Source organism: Trachurus japonicus, chromosome 7 (assembly GCF_045865225.1).
Source record: "Trachurus japonicus isolate A0001 chromosome 7, Traja_1.0".
Lineage (NCBI taxonomy): Eukaryota > Metazoa > Chordata > Actinopteri > Carangiformes > Carangidae > Trachurus > Trachurus japonicus.
In genome coordinates, this window is record NC_140913.1 from 258118 (window position 1) to 284652 (window position 26535).

The 26535-nt window shown below is 43.0% G+C and overlaps 1 protein-coding gene across 3 annotated transcripts in view; it reads right to left on the reverse strand.

Annotated features, from left to right (window-relative positions):
• Window positions 1-24821, reverse strand: part of mybl2a (MYB proto-oncogene like 2a) — a 31758-nt gene extending 6937 nt beyond the window's left edge. Inside the window, exons 1-10 of one of the 3 annotated variants that reach the window (XM_085780675.1) lie at window positions 24591-24821; window positions 24328-24387; window positions 22687-22786; window positions 17172-17243; window positions 15961-16053; window positions 15646-15866; window positions 15377-15497; window positions 14308-14361; window positions 13619-13857; window positions 1387-2089 (exon numbers count right to left, since the gene is read on the reverse strand). In XM_085780675.1, coding sequence (XP_085636801.1) covers window positions 1387-2089; window positions 13619-13857; window positions 14308-14361; window positions 15377-15497; window positions 15646-15866; window positions 15961-16053; window positions 17172-17243; window positions 22687-22786; window positions 24328-24387; window positions 24591-24601 — 1674 coding nt within the window. In that variant the 5' untranslated portion in view covers window positions 24602-24821. The other 2 variants (XM_085780677.1, XM_085780676.1) reach the window with 2 other exon arrangements.
• Window positions 24822-26535: the final 1714 nt, after the last annotated feature.

The following is a 26535-nucleotide window of genomic DNA, read 5'->3' on the forward strand; positions in this document are numbered from 1 at the left end:
GAGGTGGGTAGTAACGCGCAACATTTACTCCGTTACATTTACTTGAGTAACTTTTTGGATAAATTGTACTTCTGAGAGTAGTTTCAATGCAGCATACTTGTTACTTTTACTTGAGTATATTTCTTCAGAAGAAGCGGTACTTTTACTCCGTTACATTGAGCTTCATTCCGGTCGCTACTCGCTACTTTTTCTTATCGATCCAATGTGCAAATTGTTTGTTTATGTTTTAAGGAGCCTCTGTCACATGACTGCGTTTCACCAATCAGATGTAGCCACTCGCGACGTTTGCCTCCGTTTAACCAATCAGACAGAGCCAGGCAGTCACATGACCGCACACAAAATCTACGCGGTAAACAGGACGGCCACTCCGCCTCAAATTTGAAAAACTGTGGCTAGTAAATGATTAGGATGACGTCAGCCCTGGTATAATAGTGGATAATGCCCAACGAGGTGAACACTGATCAGGGATTAATGGGCGACGTGGAGATGCGAACTGTCCGACGCGAAACGTAACACACAGACACACAGACAAACACACACACCCACACAAAGAGCTTATGGACAGTTCATAGATCTTTCATAGATAGGCCTATGCAAGTTATTGTGGCTGAATTTGTCTTAATTTATGTTACTTTGTAAAAAATGTAATTTAGGCTTTTGTCTTAGTTGTTAAATGTTGTTCTTTGGCAGTATCTGAATTTTTTCATTGCTATTATATTTCTGTGTATTTGATTAGGCCTACATTTACGCGCTGATCATTAAACAAACAAATCAGAGGTTACTCAGCAGTTACTCAGTACTTGAGTAGCTTTTTCACCAAGTACTTTCTACTCTTACTCAAGTAAATGTTTGAATGGCTACTTTTTACTTTTACTTGAGCAACATTAATCTAAAGTAACTATACTCTTACTTGAGTACAATTTTTGGCTACTCTACCCACCTCTGCTGAAGCCCTAACATAGGTTTTAAAAACACAGAATCACCAACTGAATCGTCTGAAACAGAAACCCAGCAGCTATGACTCACTCTTCCTCTGCGGTGTACTCTCTCACACAGACGCGAGAGTTTTAGAAGTTTAAAGTTGATAGTTGGTACTTGGTAATAATATAAAGAAGGTAATCCTTTGTCCCCATTGCCATCAGCCAAAGGCAGAGTTAATAACCTTTGTTCTCACAGTATGAAGTCAAAGTTTAATTTGTGATGTCATGTCAATCATCACTTACTTGTGCTCAGGTCAAGTGCAGGTTTGACTGGATACTCTTTGTTCAAAGATTCTGACAAACCTTGCTGGTTCAGGACACTTAAACCTATTCATAAATACTGAATATTTATATATACACACACTATAAGTCTGTAACATCACCTTATAGTCTGTGTTTCTCATACCTCACTCCAGTAGGCGCTGCTCCTAAAGAAAGCCACAACATTGTGCACCTGTGAGAGCAAGTTCTCCACGACCCTGGAAGTCTTCAGTGCCTCCTTGATCACCAGCTGCAATGTTTTGGCCACACAAATGGTCCCGGTCCCAATCTGAAGTTCTGAAAAGGGGGACTCAGTTTCTGACATCTGGTCAGACAAAAATGCCACCATCTCATCTACATCTGGATCACCCCTGTTGGTTGAGCACATGTTCTTGTAGTCGCAAAACAAGTTGTTCCCCAACACGGTTTCTTTGGCCTGGTTGGCAAGTACATAACCAATGTTGTGTGGAAATATGCCATAGCTCAGCAGCACACCTTCAAGTTCTCTGGCTACAGCTATGCTGAGGTTTTTGTCGGCGAGGTGTCGGAAAGCCACAGTGGGACGGCGGATGCGCCAGGACTCAGTGACAAAATGGAGTTGCACTACGATGATGGGCTCCTCCACTGGTTGGAATTGATCCCCAGTCCAGAGGTCAAATGAGACATGAATGGCATTCTCACCATCTTTGGTTCTTGCAAGGCACACTTTAAGGTCACGGATGAGCTGCGGCTTAATGGTTCTCTCCACATCATCATAGAGCTGCAGACCGAGGGCACGCTGGGACAGCTTATTGTATTGAGGGCTAAGGGTGCTCACAAAAGACCTGAAGCCTGGGCCTTCAACGAAACTGAGAGAGTGGAGAACAAAGACATAATGGCATTGTATATTGTCTCATGTGGCGTGTGTAAGTATGGAGGAATAAAGTGCCACAATTAAATAAATAAATACACCATTATGTGTGAGCCAAACGTTCTATTTTGAAATGTTGTAGACATACTCTTAGTAGCTCAAAGTAGAAAAAAGAGAAGTAAACTCCAGGGGCCTCATTTATCAACCGTGCGTAGAAAAGGTTCTAAATTCTGTCGTAGGAATGAAATTTAGAATGTGTGTAAGTACAAAAAAATCCGTATTTATCAAACGTGCGGACACCGGTCGTACGCACACTAGTAAGTAATCAGTGATGATAAATCCCACCTGTTCCTAACTACCATGGTTAGGGTCATTTGCATTCAGAAACGCCTCCAATTGACCATATATGGTAGCAACAATCCCTTTAATGCATGAATGGATTTTTTTCCCCACACCAAAATCATGGCAAAGAGGGCGGAGAAGAGGAGTTTCTCTGATACCGAGATTGAGGTACTTGTAGGAGAAGTTGAATCAAACCAAAAAATACTGTTTGGAACACTAAATGCAGGTGTGACCAACAAAAGGAAAAAATGCTGCGTATGGAGAAAGTAACAACTGCTGTTAATTCTGTTGGGTCAGAGGAAAGATCACCGAGAAATAAAAAAGTCTCAATTAGGAAACAGGGAACATGTGTGAAGTTTGAGATTGCTGAACACTATGACTCCTCCACTGGGTTCTATTTGTAGTTTCACTGTTCTACCACTAGATTTTGTGTGTACGCATGGTCAGAGTTGTGCTTAAATTTACGCACGTTCCTAAGCACAAGTACAAGTTGATAAATTCCATACTTTGCGTGGGAATGTTCTTACGCACTCATTACGCACACATTTGTGCGTACGCACGGTTGATAAATGAGGGCCATGGTGATGCGGGGTGCTCTTGAGGCTAAAAAATATGATAGATGGACAAAAAGGCACTAGGCTTGCTTCAGGCACTCAGGTGCTAGAGCCAACGATAGTTGCATAAAAGCCTTTAATTCATCAGGGCATGATCATAAAACAATAGAAAACGTGGGCGTAGTGGTAGAGAACCAGAACCGAAAAGATCCAAAAAGTCTCCCTTTTGGATCCTTTTGTTTGATGCCTTAATATACCCAGGCCTAAATGAGGACATTGATTTTAGACCCTTTTTATAACTGTCAAGCTGTATTGTGATCTGTGATATGATTATTATATATCTGACATATTTTGATATACAGTATTCTCTAACAGTTCTTGATATATCCTCTCATTTGTTTGACATGCTTTATAATTGAAATACTTGTCTAATTGATAAACATTGTTTCTACAGTGGGTACTAGGGGTGTAACAGTACTAGTGTTGTCACGATACCAACATTTTGGTACCGGTGTCGGTACCAACATGTTTTTCGATACTTTTCGATACTTTTCGGTACTTTTCCAAATAAAAAGAGAACACAAAAAATGTCATTATTGGCTTTATTTTAAAAGTCTTTTTAAATCTTAGAACTATAATCAGGGTTGCCAACTCTCACGCATCTGGCGTGTGTCACACGCTTTTAGGTCCTGTCTCACGCTCTCACGCCACTCAAACAATTCTCACGCCAAAATCAAGCGATTTGGCAAAAAAAAATTTTAAAGCAAGCTTTGGCACTCATCAATCGGTTCTCTGATTGGTGTGCGCGATGCTTATCTGCGTGTCGATTGGACGGCTGCTCAAGCCTGTGATCACAGCACAGTAGGACGGGGAGTTGTCGATCCGCGACCCCCCCCCTCCCCCCTCCACCAACAGCGGCACGGTGCTGAAGCCTGGACCCGACTTGGTCCGAATCCGATGGCCCAAAAAAAGAGGGAGAGAGCGAAGCCCGAGGCACAACCTGACCTGACCGAGTTATGTTTTCGGACTGAACGCGGCTCGAACTGACGCCTGCGGTCGGGCTGGTTGGGCCAGTCCGTTGAAAACTATAAAATCAAGATGCAGACTTGGTAGCACAAAAGTACAGCCAGGCAGCTCAGTCCAGAGAGCAGAGGAGAGAGAGACAGCGCAGCAACAGGTAGGTGTGTGTGTGTGTGTGTGTGTGTGTGTGTACGTGTGTGCGCAACTGCGCATGCATGCACGTGGGCCATACCTGCAAACTCCGAATGGGTAGGCTATGTAGAATGTTTATTACAGAAGAGAAACACACATTTCAGGACCTGACTTGTATCATCAGGCTGTAGCCTAATAGAAGACTGAAAATCACAGGACATGTCTGTTCTGTCCTTTCATATATTAATAGGCTCAATAGGCCGGTCCAGGCCAAAAGCCAGAGCTCCCCACTAGACCAGTTTCATACACTCCAGCCATACAATGATAGGAACCACAGATCTGCTTTTTTCCCTCTTATCTGAAGCAAATGTTGTGTTTTCCCTTTATTTTCATCTCAGAGTAAACCAGAATGCTTCAAATACATGTTAAAATCACTTTTTTTTCCTGGGGGGGTGCCCCCAGACCCCCCCTAGAGGGTTATATTTTGTCACCTATTACACCTCTAGCCTACTCAGTTATGGTATGTGTGTGTGTGTGTGTGTGTGTGTGTGTGTGAGAGAGAGAGAGAGAGAGAGAGAGAGAGAGAGAGAGAGAGAGACAGAAAGAAAAACTACAATAAACATAACTATAACACCCCCCCCCCCCCGCCAACAGAATCTCACTCCAGCCCAGGACCAAAAGTTGGCAACCCTGAACATATGCATCAGTAAATAATCAGTAAATCAGTAAACTGTTACTGCTGCTGCAGGGTTAAATTTCCATCTATATTATTCTGAACTCTTTCTAAATTAAAACATTAGTGGTCTGTTTAGAAATGAATATCAATTTGTTTTCTTTGCATTATTTGAGGTCTGAAAACACTGCATCTTTTTTGGTTATTTTGACCAGTTGTAATTTTTAGGAGAAATTGTTATCAGTAGTTTATAGAATGAAACACAAATGTTCATTTTACTCAAACACACAACTATTGTTTTTATTTTATTGCGCTCCTTCGCTGTGTTCACTCACTCACTCACAGAGAGAGAGAGAGAGACCATGCATGCCAGTGGTGATCCGTGGTAAAAACGAGACTTATCAACCAGCAGTGTTTGCATTAATTAATGAGTCTGTGGCGGCCGTCTCTCTTGCGCTCAGCGCGCGCACACACACACAGACGCACACACAAACACAGGCACATGGACAGGTGGCGCTGTAACGGTAATTAAAAAAAGCACCTTGCTTCGTTTGTGGCTCGCTCTCTCACTCGCCACGGCTCAAATTACAATGCGGTGACTTCACGTGGCGACGTCACCGCTGCCGGCGGCGCAAAATGAAAGTACCGGTCCCATCTAAGCTCAGTATGGTACCGTTTTAAATGCCTCAGTACCCCGGTACCAATCTAGTACCGGTATACCGAACAACCCTAAACGGTACACACAAGTCACGGTTCGGTACCTCGGTTCAGGGGTCACTGTACAGTACAGCAGTGGCGAACCGTGGACCCAGACCCTGAATCACTTTTTAAAAAAAAAAAATGAAATAAGCAAATCACACATTCACTTATTTGTTTAGCTGGAATGAAAGTAAAATGTCAATCATGAGCTGTTCAACAACTAAAGATGTATTTTTGATAATGTTTTTTGTGTTTGTTTGAGCTTAGACACAGTTGAATTTCACTGTAGATTTAATATTTCTGCCAAAAGTGGCTATAAAACAAACACCTCCTGAGGTGAAATGGGAAAAAGGCACAGGCTCTTTGTAAATGCTCAGCCATTTTTCACTGGCCTTAATGGCTATCAAACTACCATATGCAAATTGTAGGTTTACACAGGGGTGAAAGTAGTTTTAAAATCTGAAGTAAAAACAGAGTTAAAATGGTAAATATGCCCCAACACAAACGGAAGGTCATGTAGTCATTACTAGGGCTGTCAGTTTAACGCGTTAATTAGATTAATTAATTACACCGCAAATTAACGCATTAGAAAAATTAACGCAATTAATTCTGAGTGGCAATTCAATGCGCGAGCACTTTAAATTTGGCCCATTGAATGACCCTGGCTACTTGGCAGTGGCACATCACGGTAGCATAGCACCGAGGAACTTGTCCGGACGTGTTGGTCACTTCACACCTGCATCGCTGGTCAAAGCAGAGTGACAACAGACTGACCGACATGGAGGCGACTCACAGCCCGGACACTGCCCGCGGAAGCGGAGCGGGAGCAGCGCTCGTCCCAGGCGCTTGGCTGGCTGCACAGGGAGCTGCTTCTCCTGCTCTCTCCCCGCCGGTCAAACATCGACTCCACTCACATCTCTACCCGTCTGTACTCGGTTTTCCACACACACAGGTCTGTCCCTAGCTCTGTATGAATGGATGTGTGTGTCTCGCGTGCAGGCGCAACTGACAAATAGACGGACAAGCAACAACTTAATTAATCATCATTTAATTATTTTATTTTGAAAATTGACCGGATTCTCTCGTCTTTTCTGAGCCCGACTTCCTGTCTGGTACGTCTATCCAGCTCGACAACAGCGCTCCGGCTCGTGTGAAAAATAGAACAGACGACGAACTGAAGCGCTGCAGCAGCCGCCCCACAACCCGAGATGTGCAGTCAGAGAGGGACGTCACGCTGCGAAGCGGAGCGGCCGCGTCCCTCCAGACCAGACGCTGATTTCTCCGCGGCGGTCGCAAGCGCCTCTGCTCCTCAGCTGTTGTTTACTCACATTCAGAGCTGTTTTTTTTACATCATGGATAAGTAAATAACCTCATATAATTATAATGCCGTGTGCTGTGGGTCAAACAACTTCCACTTCGTCTCTGCCACTTCGTCACTCGTCTCTGCCTCTCTCGCTCTTTCCGTGTTTGTTTGTGTGTTTTGTGTGTGTGATCTGAAACTGCCTCCGCTCCAGGGCGCTGCGCTTCGGTTCCTCACCTGACCTAATGGGCTCTATGCACAGCTCCACTACTTCTTGAACTTAATGCTGCTCCTTTGTTTCCTGTCTTACATTATTGGACACACTGATTAATCCAGGTGTGTCTGACCATTGTGACTACTCAGACACACCTGGATTAATCAGTGTGTCCAATAATATAAGACAGGAAATGAAGGACCTGCCTTAAATTCAGGAAGTGCTGGAGCTGTGCATAGAGCCCATTGGTTTGCTGGGATGTGCTTGACCATTTTCTTTTAAATTTCATTTATGAAACGCACTTCACCAATAAAAATGTGGATTTCAAATCTTCTCTAGGTGTATTCAATTGATTAGTCATGCAATACAATTTTGTAACATCCTAGAATTTGAATTCTTTATTTGGGTAACTTTAGCAGATATAAGATTAAAATGCGATTAATTAGATTAATTAATTACAAATTCTATAATTAATTAGATTAATTTTTTTAATCGCCTGACAGCCCTAGTCATTACTTTTATCTGCAGTAGTTCAATGATACAACTGTTGCTGTCATTCATTCACTTTAGGCTGTTTCCACAGACTGGTGCAAAACTGACTTATTGTTTCATTTTTCAGCTCCGTTTTGTTTTTACACACGTTTGTTTTTTCTCTGCTTCAAACCATCATGGATGTAGCCTACTATGGTCTAAACGCGCACCACCGCTGTGGCGCACACCAAGCAGCTGGAGCCGCATTCACATAAACAGACCGCGAGCTCGACTGTAGCCGCACCAAGACCCAGCGCGTGCTCTGGCCCGCGTGTCACGTCCGCGTCGGTCCCGACAGGACTCGCCAGTCGCCACGACGCGCTGAGGGCAAAGTTTCACGGTACCGGAAAAAAAAGTTCAGTCTTCAATCAGCAGCAGTGAGCGAGCGGCGCGCGTTCCACGGTGCACAGCTGCCCACTGCAGTTGCTTGCAGGTGGTGCTGACGTCCCAGGGCACAGCGCTGCTGCGCACAGAAAGTAGATCATGTCTCTGTCTTTGACACTATGTGTTATAATAATAATCGAGACAATTTCACAGAAATCATTTCAAACCACAGTGAATTCATGTGAAATTAGATTTATTAAATTTTTTACTTTTTATTTTATTTTTTTAATCTCTCTCATGATCTTCCTGGTACTGCGTACCGCCTCTGAATCTTTTAGTGGTACGCAGTACCGGACTGTACCGGCTTACTTTCACCCCTGTTTACAGTACAAATTCAGTTCTGTGCTGCTGCTGCTGCTGCTGCTGCTGCTGTGGCGCTGGGTCTGTGGGTCTGTGGGGCTTCAGGGCTTCAACAGCAGAACTGACCCAGCTTAAAGTCAGGCGTTTAATCAGCACCATTTAAACTTCTAATAAATAAATGTGCGCTCCGGCCACAGACTATAGGCTCCGCTCTTTATTTCGGTCAGTCGGAGTTCTCAACGGGCTGGACCGAACAACATGACCGGGTGTGACTGCGTTCAGGCCGAGTGCTGGTGCTCATACCGCGGCGAGTCGGAGCTTCACCACCCGCTCAGTCAGTCTCAGTCAGGGGTCCGTTTCACAAAGCAGGTTTAGTGAAAACTTAGTCTGTTAACCCTGAAATGAGGCAAACTCTGGGTTTCCTGTCTCAGAGTAGATAAATCAGTTTCAGGTTTAGACTCAGAGTTTATTGAACCTGCTTTGTGAAACGGATGAAGCAGTTAAACTGGAAACTGCTCAAACGGGCGATCGTGGGCTATGAGGTAGGAATAAAAATAGACCCACCTTCTAACGGAGACCGGCTTTTATTTGAGAATTCACGGTATATTCTCTTGATCAGTGTGGTGAAAGCAATATAATACATCCATGGGGGAAAGCCAATCTCGTTGTTGTTGTCACCGTGGCAAAGTGTCGTGGTCGTGTGTGTATGGGGGAAGGGAGGGGCGGGGGGAACGGGGGTGACACATCCAGCAGGAGGACAAACTATCCTGCGTTTAAATAACATGTCGAAAATATCTGCTTGACAACTCATGGAGCTGGAAGCAGCCCTAAATAAGTAACTACACTTTAACAACAAGCCCAAAAACCCGCAACCCACGACTACCAATATTTATAAGCGACTTCACATTAAAACAACTCTACATACTGCCTAACGCTGCAACACATTATGTCAAAATGTCAAATGTTGAAAAAAGAAAAAAGTGAGAAATTTCATGTTAAAAAAAAAAAAAAAAAATGTTATGTCAAATTGTAAAATTTTGAAAATACTGGAAGAATGTTATGTCAAAAATGTAACATGCAGAAAAAATGAATATGTGAGTATTGGGGGCGGGACTAGATAAGCTTTTGCTTCTCCCGCTTTCCCTTTCGGTCATGTGTATTGTATTAATTGGATTGAGATGATGTGTGATGATGATGACTAATTGACATGCCCGAAATGAACCAAATAAATACATAAATACAATACAAATACAAAACAAGCCCAAAGTCACGTATAATAAGCGGACTTGGCAACTCGCTCCCTCAGTATTTTGGCGGCTATCTTCCGGGTATTCGCGAATACCCGGAAGCTGTCGTGATATGGTCCCGCCCACAACTCAGTGGAATATGATTGGCTAAGACACCTGTCAATCTCAAATTCATGCCCACATTGACTTGCATTACACGGGCCTTCGCTCACAGCCAGCGAAGGTCCTGCAGGGGGAGACGATGATTTACTGCCCAGATACCGTTGGAAGAAAAATTGTGATTGGTCCATTTCCCGTTTCATTATATTAACCCATTGTTTCCCAAGAAATATTAGTCCAACTTTATAACAATGATCTAGAAAATATTACTTGTGTGTTACTCACTGTATAAAACAAATAAATAAAATAAAATAAAAATAAAATAAATAAATAAATATATAGTAGTACAAAAATTATTTAAATATTTTTTCTTAGGCCTTCACTGAATACCTTGAAGGCCCAGAGGGTTCCCCTCTGCAGTACAGTTTCGGCACAACAGACACTAATTGAATGTAAAACTGTAGTGGCTAATGTTGGCTAGCAGGTATTCCTGGCTTACACGTGTCCAGGGTTTCCCCCAGTGTATTATAAGCCTGGCGGCCCGCCAGGCCTTACTTGACCCACCGCCAGGCTAAACATCGTTTATTAATTTTTTTAATCAGTTTTTATACTCAATAAACACGTGATCAGGTGTCTTTTTCATCACCTGACAACGTTAGAACTTCGTCGCACATAACGAGACACGTCATGGACATCATGCTCATCAGACAATAGACAGCATCAGACCGCTGCTTCACCAGCTGAGCGAGAGGAACGCACCGAGTCCACGTTAACGTGAGCCGAGCCGCGGCTCCAGAGGCTCAGCCAGCTGCTGCAGCTGTTAGCTGGTAGCTGTTAGCTATTAGCTGGTAGCTGTTAGCCGTTAGCACGTCGCCCCCTGCAGCGCCAGAGCTCCGGACTCCTGTGAGCCGCGGGGCTTTCACGTGATGTGAAAATGATCCATTGTTTCATTTTTCAGTTCGTAAAGTTCGCGATCACACACGTTTGTTCTAGTAGATCCGTGAGTGTCACGTTTCCATGACGACTGACCGGAAAAAGAGCGTGGTACGTCATGTGCACGTGACTCCAGATGTAAAAAATCTCGGAGCAAAATAAAAAAACAAAAACAAAACATGGATGATGGATCTATAATACATCCATGGAAATAAGGCTAGACTTTAACAATGGAGACACCAGGCAGTTGTTTTTTAGTTTTTAATGCAAACAGTTGATGTTATTTATTTAAATATTTTTTTATAATTATAATTATTAGGCCTACTTTTTTTGTGGTTGATTGAACAGCATTTCAAGAGTGCCTTTCTGTAAGACTCTGCTATAGCTGGTGTTTAAATATGTTACATAAAATCTTATAATAACAGATGTTTATGATAATATTTTCAAATTTCTAGTCAACTTTTAACATGGATCTTAAGGCCTTATGGAATCACACCTGCTAAATAGTACTGCTCCATTAATTAATCTGTTCCCTACAGGGCCCTGCCATCGGTCAGGGTCAGGCCCCTGTCACAAAGGCCCTCATTTATCAAACTTGCGCAGGATCTGGTGTAGATTCTGGTGTAAATATCAGTGTACGCCAAGTGTCACGTGTGATTTACTAAAGGTGTGTACGCTGCTGATTTCGACGTAGAACCAGCGTGGTGGTGATAAATCCGGCGGCTGAAAACGAGCGTAATTTAAATGTCACGCCCTGATATATTCCTGCTTTAGAGGCGTCGCCCTGCCCCTTTTACGACATGGAGACACGGAAGACGGCCAAGAAGAGGGACTTTACTGACATTACCGCGTTGAACAGGGAGAGGGCGGCAACATTAAATATCTGGACATTGATAGATTGATAGATTTTGTGATTGATAAGCGTCATCCCGGTGGATGGAGGCTGCAGACGCACGTGTCACCGACCACGTCAGGAAACCCAGCGATCTCATGAAATGCTCCTGCAGTTTACTAAACACAAGTGATTGAGGAGAAATCATAGGAATATTACTGCTGCGAACGCGACTTTGTAACCATCAGCACCGCTGGCATGGTTCGGCTGATGGAGGGATGTGAAACACCGGCCCGATGTCCCGCTGACAGGGGAAAAAAAGAAAAAAAAAACACTTGCCGCGGAGATCAGCTGCACCTGGACAGGTAGCGGAGCTCTCCCCCGACCCCCACCCCCGCAACCGGGGCTCCGGTGTCCGGCAGAGAGAGAGACTGAGGAGCCGTCCGGTCATGCTCTGGTGCAGGAGATGTTGGAAGTTTGTGTGTGTGATCTACAATAACAGGACTGTCTGTCATTGACTGTTTCTAAATTTACACAGCTGATTAACGAGCATCTGTCACGTCGTGGTTTTTAATTCATCTCAGTTGCTCAAAATAAAAGTCGAGTTAAATTTTCAACACGGACTTGGTGGTATCGTTTTTTTTTTGGCTACTTTTTATCTTTTTATCAATATAAACAACAACAACATGTGGTCCACATCGCTGTGTTATAAGACTATGGTTTAATAATCATTTTGACACAGCAGCACTCGTTCCTGCATGTTCTACGCTGGTTCCAAATGTGCGTACACCTGGTCAGAGCTGGTGTGAGATTTGTGCGTACCGTACACTTACGCTCAGATTAATAAATTCCAATCCTTGCGGTGAATTTGGTGTACACCCATTTTTTTGGTGTACGCAAGTTTAATAAATGAGGGCCAAAAAAACACGCTTGGGCACCGGTGGCCCGCCGATGGGCCGCCGGTGCCACCCTACCACCGGGCGTAACAAGTTTTCTGGGGGAAACCAAGCGTGTCCAAAACACTGTTGTCCTTAAAAATCCACTCGAAGTCCAGGTGATGTTGGAAAAAAGTGTCACTCAAGTATCCATAAACTTGGCTTTCTAAACAAAACAGGATGGGACACGGTAAAAAACCGTGTGTCTCCACTGCTAGCCTGGAGTTCACTACTCAGGTCAATGACCTCACTTCCTAGCATCCGAGGTTGCTGACTCTTAAAGCTACCGTACCACCAGCATTAAATTTAAAGGAAATAGCCCGTTCTAGACAGTAAAGATGAACAAATAGCCATATTCAATTAAACTCACGCATCAATGACTATTAGATCAATATAAACTAAAGAAATAAGAACCTTTTCTTGCCTCATACAAAAACTAAAATCTGTCTTGTTTTATTTTACATTCTATTTTTTTTCTACACAAGCACATTAGGAGCGTTTTATCGCCCAGCCTGAAAGTGACATAGGCTATTGCCCGTTCATTCATGAGAAATCATCCAGCAACACTCTCAATCAAACAAGGTGGGGAATGAGAAATCTGCGGCACTACTGTAGTTGGCTCATTTTAAAAACACACCGGCAGCAGCGCCCACTGAGTTAATTAACTGCTGTGTGGAAAACCACGCTCTGGTCTGTAATCGCAGTGCAGACGGGTGTGTTTGGAGCTGACGAGAGGATCGAAAAAAAAGAGAGTGAGACGTATAGCTGCCATCGTTACATTTTTCTCATTGAAAAACTATACTGTATTATTATTATATTGCATTCCCCAATCCCCATTCGTGTTCACTGCTCCGTGCTGCTGTCTTATGGAGGCGCTCCTGCTCACAGATGCCACCTGGCGGTTGTTTGGGCACATTGCAGCTTCTGGTGAAAACACAATTACTCCTCCACTAAAAATCCGCGTGACTCTCCCATGACTCACGTGAGAATCTCGCGTGAAACCGTCCAAATGAAACTAGTACCCACTGTATGTAGCGGCAGGCGTAGTCAAGCCTCTGTGCCACCCACTGTGCCTATATAAGCGACTCCTACCTGGAGCTCTGGTTCTCTGCTGCCACGCCTTGAAGAAGGCCATGTTGGTCAAAACCAGTCTGCGTTTTTCTATTGTTTTATGATCATGCCCTGCAACTATCCTTGGCTCTAGCGAGTCAGTGCCTGAAGCAAGCCTAGCGCTTTTTTGTCTGTCTAGCTCTTAGTAGTCTTTGTGCATCAAGTAGAGGCTTACATATTTAGCATGGTAAATCACAAACCTTTGACAACAACTCAACTCACCTGAGTGGCAGCATGTCCTCAGCAATCATCCTCAATGATGCATCTGCAAACTTCTTTTGGTCTACAGCAGTTAGTGGAGCACCTGTGCTGGAACTGGGACTGGAACTCAAACTGGGAGGCAGGGTAGGACTTGGAGAGGAGAACACTCTCCTTGATTTCAAAGTCTGTGGGGGCAGAACAGCTGGCTGCTGCTTGGTTTTCTGACAGTCCTTCTGTTTCTTCTCTTTCTCTGTCCTGATCTGCAAAAGTATGAAACCAGGGTCATCAGCTGGGAAGATCTCAGGATTAAAATAAAAACATTTTAAGAAAAGAATTAAATTAAAGCAGAAGTAAGCGGAATATTTGTGTTAATATAAGTCTTAAATACAGTAGTTATATCTTCTGACGGGAATCACTAGTGTTTGGTCCGAAACACGGGTCTGTCAGTCACTCTGCTCTGCTGTAAGCCGAGGAGAAAACTTTCCTTGTATCCTACAACCTTTATCCAATGAGGAGAGAGAACGGCATAAAGAGGCGATCCTCTCTGTGTGTGCAGCCAAGGGATGCGCGTGAATTTGGTGACGTCGGGACGAGGGCGGGGACTGCTAACTCCATCGGCTGACAGGAAGTTAGCCAAAACCACCGGATCGCTTACTTCTGCTTTAAATTTCACAACAAAAAGTTTTTTTTTTAAACTACAAAAAGCTTACCACTTCAGGAGTTACCGGTTCAGTGTCTAATACAACATCACACTTGAAGTCGACCTATAACAAAACATACAGTATAATGTAAAACAATAGTGTAAGGATGCCATATGAACCAATACATGTGTCCCATGCCAGTACCTGGATTATGAAAATTCTGCTGCTACTTTAATTTTCTGCAACAATATAGATCTCATAGAGACTTGGAACGTAATTTTTCTGGGGTTATCCAGTGCAGTAAAATAAGTCTGACATCAAACTGTTTTTTCAAAACAATAAAGAGAGGAAAGGCAAGGCCCGTTTTTACAAACAATTTGTTACATGGCATCATAACAACATCCTCTGTCCTCAGACCCTCACATCCACTGAGGAAAAACTCCATGGAAAACCCTTTTAACAGGGAAAAACAGTTTATAACACAGAATGTGGAGAGACATGGAAATGTTAACAAGAGATCTCTCTCTCTCTCTCTCTCTCTCTCTCTCGGCTACGAGCAAAACCTGAAAGGAAGTGGTTAGAATGAAGAGAGAAAAACAGAAGAATAGACATGTAGCCTGTTCAGGAGACGTTGTGATGAGGAAACATCACTGTCAGCTGCATCTGTCAGCAGCTGCTCCACGCAGACACCTCACTAACTTTATTTTGTGAGAACAAACGGTGACATGTGGATATAAACACTAAGCGCCCTCATTTATAATGAAGATTGATTTTAACGTAACGTCACGTAACGTCATTAATCAATTAATGCGCGGGTTTCTGAACCAAACGGAATCGATAAGGGAATCGTTAAAGCAGACACGCACACGATTCCAAGAATTGATCCAGGTTGGAACCGGTTCCGAAGAGGAACCGGTTTTCGATTCCCATCCCTATTATTTTGACTAATGAATAGCCTTTTAAGGGCTTTCCCATTCTTAAAAACTCACAAAACTTTGCCCATGAGTCTGGCCTCATGATAAAGGGGACTTGCAGATGAGCGGTACAAAGATGCCCTCATGAAAAAGCAGTTTGATTACTCATATGAAGTTTAATCCCAGAACAACGAATATTAGAGTCAACCTTAGAGTCACCGTACCTCTCCTTCCATGAAGTGCTGAATATCAAGTGAAATGCTGTTGGCGTCATCTTTGTACATGCCCAACTCAGCTTTACGTTTGATTGTGGCGTTCCAGTGATTCTTCACAGAGTTGTCCGTCCTTTAAGAGTAATCAAATACGTACATTTAAGCCTCTGTGTTGTCCCTGGTTCAAAAACATATAGGGTAACAACAAAATGATGCATGTGGCCCTAAAAAAAATCCACATTGTTAAATTTCAATAAATCAATCATTGCTAACCAACCTACCTTCCAGGGAGCAGCTTGGCAATCTCAGCCCACCTGTTTCCCAGAATGGAGTGGGCTTTGTAGACAATGAGGTCTTCTTCTTGGGTCCAGCAGCTCTTTTTGACCAATGGGTCAAGGTGGTTGTGCCAGCGCTCCCGACACTGTTTCCCCAGCCGTCCTTTCAAATGCCTGGCAATCAACGCCCAGTGCTTAGTGCCATACTTAGCCACAAGCTCTATTATCTGTCCACAAAATTACAAAAACACAGAAGTACAAAGTGAGATAGGATAATATCAATTAAAAACTGTGACAAGACAGTATCAGATTTTCTTCCACCTTTTCGTCTTCCTCTTTGGACCAGAAGCCTTTGATTAAATCAGGATCCAGGTATTTTTTCCAGCGGAGCATACACTGGAGCTCTGTCCGGCCCTGTCACAGCAACAGGATCTCTTTTTAAAATGCTAAAACAAGTTGTTTCATTATTCAAGATTAAAAGGATTAAATACAGAGAGGGTGGCAAGAATTTAGACCTCTGCATTTTGAAGACCAGGTACATGATACATGGCTGCAATCCCTCTGGAATACTCTACAACAGCCTTTCTCAAAGTGGGTGCCGCGGCACACTGGGGTGCCATCTGACTGCGTCAAGGGTGCCGTGAAAAAAATACCTCTTCTGACATTTCATAGAATACATTCTCTTTACATATATGCAAAGGGGCCGTGTCCACCGGATGCCCTTTTAGCGCTCTGGGCGTCTACTTTCCATTCAGATCCTATGCTCGGAAAAAAGCTCTTGGCGCTTTCTTTTTTTGTCACGGCGCTCAGAGCGCTCAGAGTTGAAATATGTTCAACTTTTGGAACAGCGCCGCACTTATCAAGCGGCTCGGACGTGAGGCGGCTCGTTTCGGCAGCGTTCTGAGAGAGAGAGAGAGAGAGACTGCTCCATGGACACGGCCGTTGGTCACGGGCACTCAGAGCAGTGGGGGCCGTGTCCACCGGACACCGGACACTATGAAAAGAATGCGTAGTACCAGGCACACGTCTCCCTGATGGTGGGTCACACCCCCTCCTCTCTCCAGTGGATCTGTGTCGCTCTGTTCCGACTCCGGTGCGTTTGATGTATAAAAACACACTGCAGTGCACACGGTGGAAATTCTCTGATTGTTCGTAACTGAGTCAGAACAGAGCGGAGACGCCGGTGGAGATTCATTTGAACGCGTACCTGCGCTGCGTGCATGTAGACCTTTCTCTCTTCCTCTCACATTGCGGATTATTGTGTGCGTGTGCGTGTGTGTGCATATGTAGGCTACAGAGGCACCTATGCATAAATACTGTAATACTGTCCGTCCCGTCTAAATAAACAGAACATTTACATTTAGGCTATGCAGTGTCATTTTGAATTATATTTTACACAGGGGTGCCGTGAGATTTTATGCACTTTTGAAAGGTGCCCTGACTGAAAAAAGTTTGAGAAACACTGCTCTACAATACCAACCTTTGATGTTCATGTTGCTGGTTCATTCATTCTGTTTCTGTTAAATACTTACTGGTAAAAAACTGGCAATGGTTTTCCAATCTTTTTTCCCAAAGTTGCTGACCAGGATTTTGAGATTTTCATCCTGAAAACAATGAGTCATCAGTTCAGACAGAATCATTTAACGTAAACTTTTAGGTCAGTTTAAGGGCACTGGTTATAATGAAAGCATCACAACAGCAAGGACAAAGAGAAGTGACATCCCAGAAGGATAACAGAAAGTTATCCGTTTTGTTTTCATTATCTTAACGGTTTGTTACTTTTAACAAAACAATTGTTGTTACAAAACAATAACAGAAACCTATAGAAACTAGGGATGCACCGAAAATTTTCGTCCGAAAATGACCCAAAAGTGCATTTTCGGTTTTCGGCCAAAAGACCTAAATCACCGAAACAACACGGCCGAAACAGAATTATGATGACGCTCGCTCAGGAAACAGGATAAGAGCCAGCATGTTTTATTCCAAAGTAATGATCCTTATAGCGTGGATCAAGTACAGTCGCGATGAAGTGCAGAGGATCATCATAGCTCTCAGTGAACGGCACTATTTTTTTTTTTTAAACACACGATTAACGCTGTCACTCGGTAGTTTGGGAAAACAGAGAAGCTGCTTCTCTCCAGACGTGACCACACAGACAGGTGTACGTGTGTGTCTGTGTGTGTGTGAGTTACTACAGTTACCGTGACGCTCCCGCATAAGAAACGTCCAGATCTGGATGTTTCTTATGCTTTCCATTATTTCAAGCAAAAAAGAAAAAGATGCGATTAATTGCAATTAATCACAATTAACTCAGGAAATTTTGAGATTAATCACGATTAAAAATTTTAATCATTTGACAGCCATACACATCGTAGCCATTAGAGATGGTCCAATCAGGTTTTTCTGGGACCGATACCGATCACCGATCACCTAAAGCCTTACCGATCCGATTACCGATCGATCACATGGGACGATATTATTAATATATTTATTTATTTTTACTCTTTTTTCCCCCATTAATTCATCCACTCATGCAAAAATACTTTGGTAAAAGTAGAAGTACTGATTCAACTCCTTTACTCAAGTAGTAAGAAAGTACAGGCTCTGAAATGAACTTTAATGTAAAAGGGGGCTTCTTTGCTCTGGCTACTTTCCTCCAATCAACAGCGCATCTTGACGTAAAGTGACACACCTCTTAGAAAAAAAGAAAAAAAAAAGCACCGCTGCTGTTGTAAAGCTCAGAGAGAGCGGACAACTGCGGACTGATTGAATGTGGAAGTAGCCTAATCCAAAATTATAATCACAATTTAAATTCCTTTCACAAATTAACAGCTGTGCACTTTGCCTTAATGATGAGCAATGGAAGTTGATACATTGCACAAATCTCTTATCATCTAAAGTAAAGTTCATACTAGGGATGCACATTTTGAATTTTTTTTCTGACCGATAACCGACGCTCGTTAACCGATTATTAACCGTTAACCGATAAGATTAAGAATCTTGCGGCGCACGGCCAAAAAAAAAAAAAAAAAAAATTTTTTTGTTGCCGTTAAATACACACGTGCGCCGCGACAGCTGATCAGTGCGCTCTGTCTCAGCTGATCGCGCTCTGGAGGTTAGATCGTCCAATGTAGAACTGTTTTTATACAAAGTGCAGCCAAACACCAGGCTGAAGGAGCAGCAGAGCTCCTCTGACAGCTCCTCTGTGGAGCTGCAGGTGAACAGGCTGGAGAGCAGCGACGTCCTCTTTTTTTTTTTTTCCAGCGCCGTTGTTACAGGTGATTCACATCTATGTCCATGTAGCTACATTTATTGTCTGACCTTCCTTCATGGGGGCTGCTGCACATACTCTCAGTCCTCCTGTGTAACTTTTTGCTGCGAAATATGACTGAAGGCAGTGAACTCTGCACGTGTCGACACGCCCCCATGAGTTGACGACATAAGGAGCTAATAAAATAAATAAATAACCGATAGTATTAATCGGTCAAAGTTCTTGTTATCGGTTAACGGTTAAACGGTTAATCATGTGCATCCCTAGTTCATACAGCACAAAGAAGTGGCCAAAAGTGCAACAGGTGAAAATTAATTAAATATAAGAACATTATGCAGTCTGATGCTTCAATAAATTGCCGATAACAATGTTCAAATGACGTGTATAAATTATTTGGAAGGTGCCTGCTCAAACAATTGTATTCTTGTTTTCTTCCCCCAACCAATATTCGGCCAATATACTGTATTTTGTAACATATTTTATAAAAATAAAAATAAATCTATTGCTATTTTTGCTCCATTGCTTTTTATGAGAAGTCATGTAGTACTAGTGGTCATAGAAAATATCATAGATGGGTCACAGATATCGAAAATAGTGAGTATTGACTGAAGAACAGTGTGCACAATTCTGTGCTAATGTGTTTTACAGATTTCACAAACCGTCAGACATCTTTATGCCCTGCATTTGAAGAAGCAGGCAGCGCTGGCAGATGCAAAGATTCAGTGTGAGAAGCACATGAATAGGCCTAATTATGAAAAAAAGAAAAGAAAAAAACCTAATAAATATTGTAAATGTTTCATGTTTTTTGATTATTGTAAATGTATTTAGTTTGTTTAGAAAAATATGTACATAAGAACATGAAATAACTGTATGAAACACGTTGATTTCTGATCAGAGTGACTGCTGACTTCACAGATAAAGACAACAGAATCAACTAAGCCTGGCTGTTAGCCTGGTCTGGAGCAGGCAAGCTGCAGAGAATAAATCACCATAGTAACTTGACCAGGATAAAGGTATCCAGCTTTCGAACAACCGACTTGAGGCTAAATTCAGCCAGGATAACCAACATATCCCGGCTTAATCCCTTATCTAGGTTTCGAACAACAGGCCCCTGCTCTATCTGCACATTGTTGGACTTTCCTTCAGCAGAGGATTTTGATGAGCAGACACCAAGTACAGCATCTTACTAGGAGTGACACTGAGACACACACCTAAGGGAAAAAAGATCGTTTTCTATCGCTTACTTGCGCGATCTATGTATATGTCAATAAGGTTGAAACAAGTAACGAGCCTGTTTTGACAACGTAGCTACGGAGTATTTTGTTTAATTTTGGAATCCAGCCGCGGGATTCGGTCCATGGTCCGCCGGTGTCGAGAGCGACCGGGTTCTCTCTCACTCACGCACAAAATAGACCAGGTGCCGAAACGATTGCTGCACGGCACGAGCCGGCCGCGGAGGATCGCGGCACTTCGCGTCGCGGTGTCTCACACACACACACACATACACACACACTGGTCGAAATCCGTTGATGCGACAGAGACCTTAAACCCCAGCAAATGGCGCTATTGGGCTTCATGGTGCAGCTGTCTATGCTGCCAGTCACACACACACGCAGAGAGAGAGAGAGGGAGAGAGACGCTCGCTCCCTCTCCTGCATGCTTCACATGATCCATAGGCTGTTATACTCAGGGATGCAAACGGGTCAAGACCAAAAAAGAGAGGAATTGTCTGGCGGGGGGGGGGGTGCTCACCATTAACAAATGATTACATTACAATATCATGGAAAAGATGGGATGGGATGTTTCATTCAGTGTGTAATGGACATATAGGCCAATATAATGTGTTAGTTTCACTTTAATTGAACACATTCTACATCGCGGAGGCGACGTCTTTCCACTCAGGGCTTCCTTCACCTCTGAAACGGGCTCCATGGAATCACCTGCCTGACACAGCAACGTAGGGAACCGTGCAGGTCCGCGGCGCACAGCTCCACAGACATCACAGCTCCACAGACATGCACAGGGGAAAAAACGGCGTCGCCGTCACACCGACTGCACGCGGATTAGGGCTTTGACAACGAACTTCGAAATTCGAATATAATTCGAATATTAAAAAAATAACCATATTCGAACGAATATTAGGGCAGCTCTAAATATTCGAACCTGTAATAAGCATTATTTTTGGTAAATGTGTTTGCCTGAAAACGTAGTTTTCAATCCAGATTAAAGGCTTTTTTCAGCCTGTTGAAGTTGTGAAACGCCAGCTCATTAGCATTGATCACCTGGGGCTCCTGTACTTACAGTATGACGTTATCACGTCGTTAACGCCTGACGCCTGTTCACACTTCTTCACTGATAAACAATGGCGGAGCAAAAGGCTGCGAGTGCGACCATAGATACTCTACAAACCACGGAGGGAAAAGTTGAAATATGTGTTTCCTCTACATTCATTTAGGAGTGGCGGGCCGTTTTTTTAATTGTCGCAAATACACCACCGCAGCATGTCATCCGTTCATTAATCTCCGCATAGCGCTGTTTCTTATTGGCGTGCACACACACACACACACACACACACACACACACACACACACACACACACACACACACACACACACACACACACACACACACACACACACACACACACACACACACACACACACACACACACACACACACACACACACACACACACACACACACACACACACACACACACACACACAGAGAAGCGCGCTTGCAGCATGCATGACAGTGAAAGCGAAACTTATACCCCCCCCCCTCGTCGGACAATCCGGTCGCTTCGGGCGGGGGGGGGGTGTCAAAATATTAAAAAAATATTATCCATAAATATTCGAATATATTCGAATATTAATATTAATAAACAAACGAAGTTCGAATATGATTTTTTGGACAAATGTCAAAGCCCTAACGCGGATACGCGCCGCTTTAATGAGCGTGCATGTCGCGCGTCTACATTGGAGGTAGGCTGTTATCAGTATAATCAGAGACCATGAATGAGTTCGCCTCAGTTTCACGTGATTGTCACTGTCAGCCTGTTAGAAAAACATTTTACTGACCCCAGCTGAGACACTGAGACACTGAGACCCCCCCCCCCCCCTCCCAAAAACAAAAACTCTTCGGATCTGAACGATCGAACGAAGTCACCTAATTGGTCATGAAAAAAAGCGAGTTTCACTTTTCGGCGCGCTGTTTGCATCCCTGTATACTACACATGCAGTTGTGATACAGGCAGCCTTACTGTGCGTTCACACCGCGATCGAACTTTGACGTCAGTCACGTGACGAGCGGCCAAAGCGGCTGAAAATATTTGCCGTTTTGGAAGCTGTCTTGTCTGACGCCCAGCCTCGAGCGTTTTTGACGCTTTGGAAGCTTTTGGTGTGAACGCACAGTTAGTTTACTGTCTGACTGCGTGGATGCGGCAGGGAAACCCTGCTTTATGTATCCACAAGTTTCTGAACGTCATCTATGGTCAACAAAACCGGCTACGTTTTTGACGTTCGGAAAAAGGTGGATAATGTGATCGGATCTGTGATTTTAACCTTTGATTGGATTTCCCGATCGATCGTTTTTTTTATCATATCGGCCCGATCCGATCAGTTGCCGATCGATCGGCACCATCTCTAGTAGCCATAAATGCTATGGTTCTAATAATTGACAATCATTTCTTTCGGTGTTTCGGTTTTGGTTTCGGCAAAGAATTTTCATTTCGGTGCACCCCTAATAGAAACCTGTGTGTCTTTTTCCCCACTCACCTCTTCCTGAGTCCATTTGACTTTACACTTGGTACCATCGTTCTCTGCTGTGTCCGAGTCAGTGTCAATGCACAGATTACTATCCTCCTCATCGTCCATGCTGCAAGCACAATCCACCTAAACTTCAGCATTACAAGATAACAAAAGGTAGATTTGTTGGCCTCTTAGGGCCAGTAAGGTCAAATTGCCACAGCTGTTTTGTTGACACTGACATGATCATGCTTACTTTGTCACTTATCAAACTCTTTAAAGCCTGTTTATTTCACTTTCTCATTCGCCAAACTCATTTACACTACTCACAAAAAGTTAGGGATACTGGGCTTTCAGATGAAATTTCATATTGCACCTAAAATGCACTAAACCTCAGAATGTGAACAGCCTGTTAAGGAGGACTGTTTCAATACAAACTGTCATTGAAGCAGAACATTTAGTGATGGATTCATGGATTAGACACTTCTAAGTACTGAAACGTTGAACAGTTGGAAATAATGAAACCAGACCACACCTGTCTAACAGTCCATCAACAGTACCTGGCCACTGCAAGGCTTCAAACAGGATATTCTCAGAGTGTCATCAGCAGGTTGACCAGAGAGACTGGAAGAGTCACAGAAAGGCAGAAAAGTGGATGTCCTATGGTCACATGACAACTTACTGACACATTGACCCACCCACTACTGTTGTTTGTTAGTTTCAATACATTGTTTGAAATGAAGAAATTACCATTCCATACGTATAATTAAAAGCCCTACTTTCATGATGTAATATCAACAGTAGCATGATTTTTTTTTTCTTTTCATCATGAATTTCATGTCGAATATCCTAACTTTTTGTGAGTAGTGAAGGTTGTGCTCCACAGAAAACCTGGGATGCGAAAACTAAGCCATAAATTAAACATAACTGTGAAACCTTGTAGGCGTTTACTATACAAAGCGAACAGCCAATTGACAAACTATATATCTTTAATTCAAATGTGGCTTTAACTACAAGCGAGCTAGAGCACTGGAAGAGAGAGTAACGACACCACCATTGACTCCCGTGGTAAGGGTTTTGCGCCCCGAGTGGCAGGATATGTATTGCCAAAGCGCCCAGAAAACCCATTCACTCCAATGTATGTGTGTTGCCCACTTGCTTGTAAATTGATGAAAACGGACGTGTTTTTGTTTTTAGGTGTCTTGGTCATATCAAATTACACTTATAATTTGTTTATTATAAAATGTAGCCTAGATTGAAATATTTTTTGTTTTTTTTTACTAGCCTATGTGTTAATGTTTATCTGTAAAGGATCCTCAATGATGCTATTAACGTGGGTGATCTAGAAATGTCCTTACATTATTGAAAATACCACACTTGCTCATTCACCAACAATGCAGAGATGTCAGTTCTTGGGCGCTTTTGCAATACCCATATTCCTCCACCAGGAGGCGCTTCCATTGAACCAATGCGTGTCGTTACTCTCTTTTCCAGTGCTCTAAAGCGGGCTAACTCGGCTAGCAGCTCTCCACTTCAGAATAGAGCGCCTCTCGTGGCGCAAATACGCATAACAAACCTGCTCGGAATCAGCAAATACACTGGGATACTTTCGTCATTTAAGAACAAATAAAATATCTGACGTGTAAGTATGGAGAATACATAAATGCCTACCTAAAGTTCAGATTGTGCAACTGCTTCTGGAAAACAGCCGGGTCCAACTTCTCCAACTCACTACCATAACACAATAGAGCAACGACTTGTAAACGAGCAAATTCTCCCACAATGTACACAACGAAGAAAAGCAACTGCATCATCTACAACTACGGAGATTGTTCAATATAAATCATTACAGTTCGGAATAACATGAACACAATTCTAATACAATTCAAAGAGTTCTTAATAGGGAAACATCCTCATACCTTTCCCTCACTTACCCGCGCGACATCCTCCTCTGTACCTATCTCAGAAATGCAGACTGCACCTGCTGCACCTGGGACAGTGTAACAAATACGAGAACAAGTCAGACATATCCCGCTAAACAGCTTAAATCCAACATGTACGTCACGGTCACTACAATTCTCTGCTACAGTGCAGAAACAGCTGAGGAACTCGTGGCGTGGCCCGAGGAAGAATTTACACGGGGCAGCTTCTTCTTCTGTGGATTTTGAAGACGGCCTACACTGATGGTGTGCAGCTGATGTTGGACTGTCGCCATCTACTGGGGCTAAAACATTCTGCCCGTCAGTCCCTTTTTTTTTTATTAAAAAAAAAAAACAAAAAACTCATAGCATTATGGGTTAAAGATTTGACCCAGTAGGGTGAAGTGGGTTTTTTTTTTTTACTCACAAATGGGTAAAAAAAATAATAATATTGTTGTGGGTTAAAAACTACCAAGAAATGGGATTAAAAAAGAAAAAATACAGCATGAAACAACAATAAACAAGTTGTTCCAACCAGATCTTTTATTATCAAAGCAACAAACAGCAAGTTGACTGCCTCAAGGCTGTCCATTTAGGGTGTTTCTGCTCCACCAGCATTCTGTTGCTCTCCTGAAGTTCTCCATGTTAGTATCTGAGAAAAACACACACACACACAAACAAAAACCAGATTCAAAAGTTAGGTTAAGCAATATTTCCAGCAGAGACAATGTGGGACTGATGAGTTCAGTAAACCTCTGTCACAACTTTCACCTGTCTGTGTCAGAGCCTGGACATCAATGAGAGTCTTTCAAAAATAGGTTGTTGTTGTTGCACAGCTTCGCTACATAGCTGATTGGATTAATGGTGACTCGGAATCAGTTTGGTTAGATCTAGAAACACTTAACGCAGGTAGCCCTTTGCCAAGTCTGTTATTCGCCCTAGATTTTAAAAAAAATTAAGAGTGTCTCAGTTAATAATATTATAGTTAAAACAACTCTACAAGCCTGGCAAGCAATAAGGAAGCTGGAGGGCCGTGCAAATACATTGTCTTCTCTAGCTCCTTTACACTGTAACATTGATTTTGCCCCAGCCAGCACAGATGGTGGTTTTAACATTTGGAGAGATAGAGGGGTCTTAACCCTAGGTCATTTATTTCATAAAGGAGTGATGCTCCCATTTACAGAAATTGAAAAGAAATATAATCTACCTCCACATAATTGCTTCAGATTTTTCCAAGTCTGTAGCTTCATTAAGGATCAAAATAGTCCTGTCTTTGACCATCAGACTTCAAAGATGGAGCGCCTGCTTCTCAACCGAGGCAAAAAATCAGTCCTTGGCCGGGGTTATGTTGAACTTAATCTTGCCAGCAATATGGATACAGACTATCTACGGCAGGTGTGGAATAAGGATCTCAATCTCAGAATTGATGAGACAACATGGTCAGAAATGTGGCAACGGGCGAAAGAGATCTCTATTTGTAATCGAACTAGAGAGACCCAGTTTAGGATACTGCACGGATACTGCAGATTACCCCCCAGCTCAGACATAGGATGAATCCGAGTTTGACTGAAATGTGCTCAAAGTGTCACGTAGAGGTGGGGAGTTACAGACATTGTGTCTGGTCATGTATTTATATTGAGGAGTACTGGCGTAAAATTATTGACAAACTCAATTTGATTTTTGATGTCCATCTTGACCCTGACCCTCAGGCTCTGCTCCTTGGCTTAGCCAGCCCTCGTATCAAAGGATCTGATCAAAGAAGGCTGTTTAATATTCTTACATTTGCTGCCCGAAAAAATATACTCCTTAAATGGATTGATAATACACCTCCTACAATTATAGGATGGCATAAACAGATTTTTGAGTTAATACCAATGGAATATCTGACATACAGATTCAAATGTAAAACGCCAGTCTTCTTCAAGACCTGGACACCCTTCTTTAAATATGCTGGTAAAAG